Source organism: Schistocerca piceifrons, chromosome 1 (genome assembly GCF_021461385.2).
Source record: "Schistocerca piceifrons isolate TAMUIC-IGC-003096 chromosome 1, iqSchPice1.1, whole genome shotgun sequence".
In the NCBI taxonomy this organism is placed as follows: domain Eukaryota; kingdom Metazoa; phylum Arthropoda; class Insecta; order Orthoptera; family Acrididae; genus Schistocerca; species Schistocerca piceifrons.
This window is the reverse complement of record NC_060138.1, coordinates 845145061-845153229: the sequence shown is the minus strand read 5'-3', so window position 1 is coordinate 845153229 and position 8169 is coordinate 845145061. Positions and strand designations below refer to the sequence as shown.

General features: G+C 39.5%; 1 protein-coding gene across 1 annotated transcript; it reads right to left on the bottom strand.

Moving 5' to 3' along the window:
- Positions 1-444: 444 nt before the first annotated feature.
- Positions 445-4366, bottom strand: LOC124791069 (charged multivesicular body protein 6-A-like). Its single transcript, XM_047257832.1, has 2 exons — positions 3521-4366; positions 445-2531 (listed from the first exon to the last, which is right to left on the bottom strand). Exon 1 carries the CDS (start codon positions 4157-4159, stop codon positions 3530-3532), a length of 630 nt encoding a protein of 209 aa, XP_047113788.1. The 5' UTR covers positions 4160-4366; the 3' UTR covers positions 445-2531; positions 3521-3529.
- Positions 4367-8169: the final 3803 nt, after the last annotated feature.

Here is an 8169-nt window from a genome sequence, read left to right as displayed (position 1 = left end):
TTGGGCATACATTTAGTGATGAGCTAGCAACTTACGCTAAATATACATGACATTAACTATATTATTGATCACACTTACTCACCGAACAGTAACATCAAATATTCATACTAAAACTTAAATCTACAAACAAATAAATAGCATTTGCCTGGCAGATACAGTGAAGACAATGAAAGAACAAACTGAAACACATTGCACACACTATTCCTTCACAGCCATGCTAGAAGGAAGGAAAGGTACAAGACAGTGTCTCACAGGTTTCCCCATGAAAATAGTTTCAAGAGACACTTCTGAAGTCAGCTGTTCAGGCCGTAAGAATGTCATTTAAGGTGTGCAGTCATTTGATTTTTCTGTACTATTAAACAAGGAATTAACATTAGGTTTTACAATTAAAAAAATTAAAATATTACACGGTATATTTTTATTAAAATTGAATATTTGTGTATTGTATTTTCTATTTTACACACTGGATAAAAAGGAAGCAGTAAAATAAATAAGCAAATATCCAACAAGTGGAAAAATTCTGAATAAATTACATTTGCTGTTATTAAGTAGTAATAATGATGCAGAATGAAATTTTTAAATTTGCCTGCTTGTACATCTTAGGACACTTTTCACTATCAAATAGACATACAAAAATAATGTTGATCTCTTATTTGTCTAAGCTGCAACAAACTCTTCAAAATAATACAACTTTTGGCTAACAGAGTTAAAATAGTATTTTATCCTTATTCACAAATGGCTTCAAACAAGCATTGTAGGAAAGGTCTGGTAGAATGGAAACACTTTTGGATTAAATGAGACCACTCACTGAAAAGCAGAGATGTTGACAGTCACGACAAAAAGAATGAGTACTTGCTAGCTCCCCCCCCCCCCCCCCCCAACACACACACACACACACACACACACACACACACACACACACACACACACACACACACAGAGAGAGAGAGAGAGAGAGAGAGAGAGAGAGAGAGAGAGAGAGAGAACTAGGTTGTGGAAGGGGTAGGTAGAGACAGACCAGAGGCAGGAGCGGGATCTGAAGTGGAATGCTAGCAGATCGGACAGAGGCAGCCAGTTTGATTTTGCTGGCAAGTAATGTGAGAGGGGGTGTGGGTGGTGGCAAGTACACAGGCTGGGCTTGTGATGCGCAGTTGTCAGAGACAATGGGGAGCAGTGTATGTTGAAAGTGACATGAACTGGGAGTGAGTGACCGGACAGAGAAAGGGCAAACTGTTGGGTAGGGGGTGTGGGAACTGAACCTTAACCTTCACCAGGGCTTTCAGTATCACTCATCATGACCGGAAATGAAGAATGTCGTACCCAACATCCTTCCCACTCTAAAATGCTGTTCCATTACCCTAATGCATACTATGCCACTTTCACTGTGCAGGACCCGCCTAATCAACCCACCCAGCACCTCCCACTCCAGCCTGTCAGTTTTCTCCTGCCACATGAGAGAGAACTCTGTTGAAAACACTGCACAGCTTTTAATGTCAATATGACTACCAATTAGTCATCTATGATGATGAATGGCCGCCATCAAACTGGTCCCAAGAACAAAGTTTACCACTCGGTGACACAAAATGCAGCTGAAACAAAATGCTCATGACTGCTTCATAACCCGGGCCATGGAGGATCTTTCTCTGAACTTAGGAGTTTTCTTTACAACACAGCTTTCACTCCCATAATCATTCTGACCTCTATCTCTGGTAACCCACTACCGCTGTGATCTCCACCAGATAGTTTTCCCTTCCTCCGTCCTGTCACCCCCTCCCCATGTCATCCCCAGCGTGCGCCACTATCCACCGGCTCCAACAACAATGCGCTGCATGCCTTGTATGTACATACGCCAATCCTTGCTCCCACATTTCTTGTTAGCTAATCAGCTGTCTCCCTCTGAGCTGCTAGCCTCCCACACCCCATCCTCTCCCTGCCTCCAGCCTCCCTCTACCCACCCTACCTGACACTACCCTCATTCCAAAAGCCATCAAGTTTTTGTTCCTTTTGTGTGTACCAACAACTAACACTTCTGCTTTTCAGTGAGTGGTCTCTAATCCAAAAGTATTTACACTGGTTTAAATAAATGTAGTAACCAGAGGCCTTCACAATAATGTGTCACAGAGGCACTTTGTGATGAATAAAATATTTTTATGCCAACAATGCTGCAGTTTGAGTATTACAGTATTAAAAGTTTGAGAAGCATCCAGCATACATAGGGGGAAAAATGGATGAGAAAGCAGCAATAACATTCAACAAATTGACACAGGCCATTATTATAGAAACCTACATTATCACCTTACATTATTATCACAGCACATGCCAGAATAAACTCTGGAAAAAACAAGTGGCACTATATGTGCTAGGCCTATACACACTTTAAGATGAAGCTATGGACAACAGTACGACAAAACTCTTGTCTGTCGCATTAACTTTACTATTCTCTTCCAATAGAACAGAAATACGTATAAAAGTTCACGAGTAACATAACGAAAATCTTGTTAATCACACCGGTCTTGCAATCGTTGCACACTCTGGAACAAAGAGAGAGAATGGATCAGCATTATGATACTGGAAAGGAAAATTATCGCTCTAATTACAAAGGTGGAAACAATGCCCAATATTTATATTAAGGAGGCGCACAATCCTGACTTGTCTACTGGTGACAAGTAGTAAATAATATTACCCGCTTTAGTAGGTAAATACTGTTCAATGAATAAAAGAAGACCTGAAGCCTATGAGTTTTGTTCCTTACTATAATCATTTCCATTTTTCTTAACTGAATTTTGTACTATACTAATGCACTAAATATTACAAATCTGAACTAACATACACCCCTCAACTGCACTGATCAATAAAGAATTTTGAGTGATGAAACATTGACGGCACTTATTCTATATTCCAGCCCCCACTGTAGCTAATATCTGCTTCGAGGAACTGAGCAAAAGTAAAACTGACGACGACTTCAAAACGCTTCTCCCGTCAGTTAATGCAATAGGCTAACTGAATTCGATACATGTGGTAACTAATAACATTACTTGCCACTGTCAGTACTGCATATAATATAAGGGAACGTGACAATATATAAATGATGCTAAACAAGATTTAGGGTCTTCCACATATGTTACGAAAGTGATCCAGCTCCTAGTCTACAAAGCCTAAATATGTAAACCTTTGCGCAGGGCAATTATGTTAAATGAAATACAATACAAACGGCAGACGAGCTGTATAGTGACGGTTTTTGCGAAACACACATTATAACGCTTCTTCTCAAATTAACTACATCGTAAAGTAATGATGCTGTAATGTATTCTAAATAAAACAACTTAAGACTTTTAGACGCCTCTAGTTTTATATTGCCTACAACAAATCGCCGTCAAAACTTTGATGACTTATCGAATCTGTAGCTAAAGAATCATCATTCAATGATAAAGTTACAAATCATTTGTTCCACTTATATACTAACTATTAACAAACTCCACTTAACAGAAAATAATTCTACAGTACAATAAATTTTACTAACTTCATGATATTACTGTGCCACTTCGATGGCTACCTTCTGGGCTCTTGCTTTCTCCTTCCTTCTTTCTACTTCATCTGTAGGAACCTCAGGTAATTCTAGCTCTTCATCCTCGGGTTCGGGTACATCTGGAAGAGCTTCCTTTATTATTTCTTCTAGTTCTGCTTCTACAGACTCTTCGTCGTCAGCAGACAATGCGCCACTCAACAGTTCGTCAATCTCTCGCTGCTTTTCGACCCCTTCACGAGTTTCTTCAAGAATTCGTTCAACCTCATCAACGCTGATAACGTCGTGTACTTTTTTCAGCGCCTCGTTGCCGGCTCTAAGTCCATCTAATACCTGTATCTCTATCTGTGCGAACTCCAAATCATGGACAAGCCTCTGAAGGTTTTCCAATTGCCCGTCTGTTTTTTCGAGAAGCTGTTCTTGAAACTTTTTCTTCCGTAATATGAGCTTAGCACGTTCCTTTTTACCGTCTTGCAATAGTTTCCGTGCAAGTAGTCTATCTTTCTCCAACATAGACTCTACTCTCTTCTGATACTGTTTCAGTTTATCTCGTTGTTGTTTTAACTGCAATATAGCTTTGTCCTGCTCCGTTACCCGACTCACATGTTTTTTACTTTTACCAAACAAAGCACCCATTATTTACGTTCACTTTTTCACCAGAACTACAACACAATCACTTTTAAATATACTATAGATCATGATATGCACAGTTCTTGACAACAGAAAAAAATGTAGTCTACGTGTCTGATACTCATACACAAACGTAAGTTCTTCCTTACACATCTGACTTCAATCAGATGGTCAGAACACCTATTACTCTCCTCGGTCCTGTACGTCACGCTACTCTCGCCTAAGAGTATTATCTCTTACGGCTGTACAGATATCACAGTAGACCGATTAGAGAGGTTTCCATAGGTATGAATCTGTAGGGAAACCAGAGTCTAACATTATATTAGACTGTGGGGAAACTAAAGAGACATATATGTCGGCAACATATAATGGAAAATCTTTGATGTGAGAATGCAGGGACAGCTACACACTAACATGTCACGTTTAAAAAACCTTTTTATTTGCCTCATTTGCATGGGTTCCAGAAACCTGATTTCGTAAACCGATTTCCCAACACCCCTTCTGAGTGATAATGTAAACACTTCGAAATCGATTCTGCAAATGAGCTTCTACTTACCAGTTTTCCAATGCTGCAATCAGTTTTCGCTTGCATGTAAACAGAACCGTTTTTAAACGTACTTTGTCACGTTTCGTCTTGTTTTCAAAAATTTTCGGCTAATATGCACGGAGACACTTTTTGGGTCTAGTGTAGCAGGGGATACAACCCGTCGGCTTTGGACAATGACGTCACAAGTCGCCAGAGAACAGTTTACCATTTTCGCTTTTGCTGTTATGTTTCAGTTTCGTTTTTTTACTGATTGCTTAATAAAGTGGATCTGTTTATTCTATCTCGTGAGATTTTTTTTTAAAGCCAAAAAAACACTTATCAGCCACTGAAGGGAGCTACAACACTAAGAAGAATCGCTTCTCGATTGGCCACTTGTGACATTGTCCAAAGCCGACGGGTTGTATCCCCTGCTACACTAGTCCCCACTTTTTGCACAGTGAAGGATAAATAAAAAAATTAGACTGAACCCGTTTATATCTCCTCCAATTGAAGAGAAATAGCGATTTGACTGACTAAATCTTAAACAATAAAAGCTGTTTCCCAGGTGCCATATTTAACTGAGGTAACAAATCCACTTCATACCTTAAGTAAACACCACAGTCTAACATAACAGTCGCGACACTCACTGCTGTAAAAGTTGTTGCCGTTTGACAGATAGAGTGACACTAGCGCTCCAAGCGGCGGGTAAGGTGAACGTCAGACGCGTCGTTAGCATAATGTTTGTTTGCATCCATTTCCTACGTAATTTCCGATTTATTCGAGTTATTTTCTTGCCTCCAAGAGTTTGTGTGGTATCAGAAGGCATATACGTTTCTAAAAATGATTCTAAAATATGCGCAAGTATGGACAAAAACCATGAATAGAGTGGCAAGCTACAACACATTCGTGAAGAAACACTTGTGACATTGGACAGAATTGCAGCTTACCACGTCGATATCAAAAGAATATAAACACACAGATTCACATGTAAGAAGCACAGACACGTACCTCTACATGCGAAAGCGATCGACAACTCGTTTATCGTTCTGTAGGCTTACTGTGGTTGTCATTGTCTCCTGTTGCCACAAGTACGACCTTCATCTTTATATTATTCTGAGTGGGACAAGCAACTGCCAAATAGTGGGAGACATATGCTGAAAACACTATTATGAGCTGATTACATTACATTTCACGAAAAACCAAATATTTGAATAATTTTCAAACAATCTGTCTGTAGGCACTTTCCTTGTCCCGTAATAGTTTCGCTTCTGGGCATTCTGACACTTGACACGCTTTTGTAAGACACGAACAGCTACACTTAATTTAACCACTTAATCGTCAAAGCAGGTCTGTGTTGATGATTCACACGAATCTGGCACTGATACATGGAGAGTCGAACTGGCTGCTTCTGTGTCATAGGACTGTTTTACGGCTTTAGATTGACTGTCGAATCTTTGTGGCAGTTTCTTCATCGTCAGCTGAGGGGAATGTCAGGCAGTGTGGGTACTGCATTCCAAACGAGTTTGTTATTGTCTGCGTTCATGAACCGGTTTTGTTCGAAATGTAGCGAACAAAAGCTAATATTATTATACAGGTAAAGTGGGTCTTTCTTTATAAGGTCTTCTCCTCTGCTATTAACTAGCCATTTTCTGCTCCTAAAACGAAACATTCATCATTTATACACATATAGTTCGCAAGTGAATCCTGACGATACAGTTTAGTAACATGCTGGTATATACCTCCCAGGATCCTTAGGAAACCTAAAGAGAGATAGCTGTGGTGTCTTCTTCCTGTTGTTGCTGAAATTTATTGCGCTACAAACGTTCCCGATGGTAAAAACCATTGTATAAATCAAAATAAACAATCACTATTCGCTTTCACGATCGCGCCGAACTCACAGTTCAAACTACCGGCCGCTTGGGGCGCTGTTGGCGCTGTAGCAACAAAATATAGGCGAAGTGTCGCGACTGTTATGTTAGACTGTGGTAAACACGACAGCGTAAAACGGTTTCCGAAATTCGGTTTTCGTCTTTCGGAAACGATATATATCGAACGCACGACTGTCGCGGAGCAGCATCCCGATTTTGTTTACAGCGATGACACACTGAACGGTATACTACCACAGTCTAACGTAACATAACAGTCGTGACACTTGGCCTCGATTTTGTTGCCTACCGCACCAAGGGCGCCCCAAGCGGCCGGTAAGTTAAACTGTGAGTTCGGCGCGATCGTGAAAGCGAATAGTGATTGTTTATTTTGATTTATACAATGGTTTTTACCATCGGGAGCGTTTGTAGCGCAATAAATTTCAGCAACAACAGGAAGAAGACACCACAGCTGTCTTTTTTTAGGTTTCCTAATGATCCTGAGAGGTATATACCATCATATTACTAAACTCTATCGTCAGGACTCACTTGCAAACTAAATACGTGTGTAAATGATGTACGTTTCGTTTTAGGAGCAGATAATGGCTAGTTAATAGCAGACAAGAAGACCTTATGAAGAAAGACCTAGTTTACCTGTATAATAATATTAGGTTTTGTTCGCTACATTTCGAACAAAACCAGTTCATGAACGCAGACAATAACAAACTCGTGTGGAATGCAGTACCCACACTGTTTGAAATTCCAAATAAGCCACCTCAACTGACGATGAAGAGGAAACTTCCACAAAGATTTGATAGTTTTTATTGCCATTTCAAAAGTTATGAAGACAAATTTGGAAGCTTGGTTATTTGCAGTGAAAATGTTTGTTTATTTTTGAGGGATTGTGAAAATCAGATGGCTTAAGTTTTTGATGAACATTTTCACAAGAAAAACTATGGTGAATTATATGTGGACTTGTTGATGGCTATCCCAAGTTTTCCTCCTGGATGTTGTGAAGAAGCTAACCTGCTGTCGATCAAGATATTTGTTAAAGTGAGACTCGTTTACTGGCTCAAATATTGGAATCAAGACTTAGTTTCTAACAACAAGAAAGCAAATAAGAAACTGAAGAAGTTGGCTCATTTGGCTGCTGATTTCATTGGTATGTATTTCATTCACTTCTGTTGTTAATCACTTAATTTTCCTTGCTTCTTTCGTGTGATGACCTTATGTTGTTAGCACCTTGTTCACTGACAGTTTGTTTGAAAATTATTCAAACATTTGGTTTTTTGTGAAATGTAATGTAATCAGCTCATTATAATGTTTTCAGCATATTTCCCAAACTATTTGGCAATTGCTTGTCCCACTTGGAATAATAAAAAGATGAAGGTCGTACTTGTGGCAACAGGCGACAATGAAAAACACAGTAGGCCTACAGAACGTTAAACAAGCTCTCGATCGCTTTTGCATGTAGAGGTACATGTCAGTGCTTCTTACATGTGGAACTATGTGTTTATATTCTTTTGATATCAATGTGGTAAGCTGCAATTCTGTCCAATGTCACAAGCGTTTCTTCACGAATGTGTTGCAGCTAGCCACTCTATTAATGGTTTTTGTCCGTACTT

Coding starts and splice junctions, on each gene's coding strand:
- LOC124791069 (XM_047257832.1), bottom strand. CDS start 4,159: ATGGGTGCTTTGTTTGGTAAAAGTAAAAAACATGTGAGTCGGGTAACG.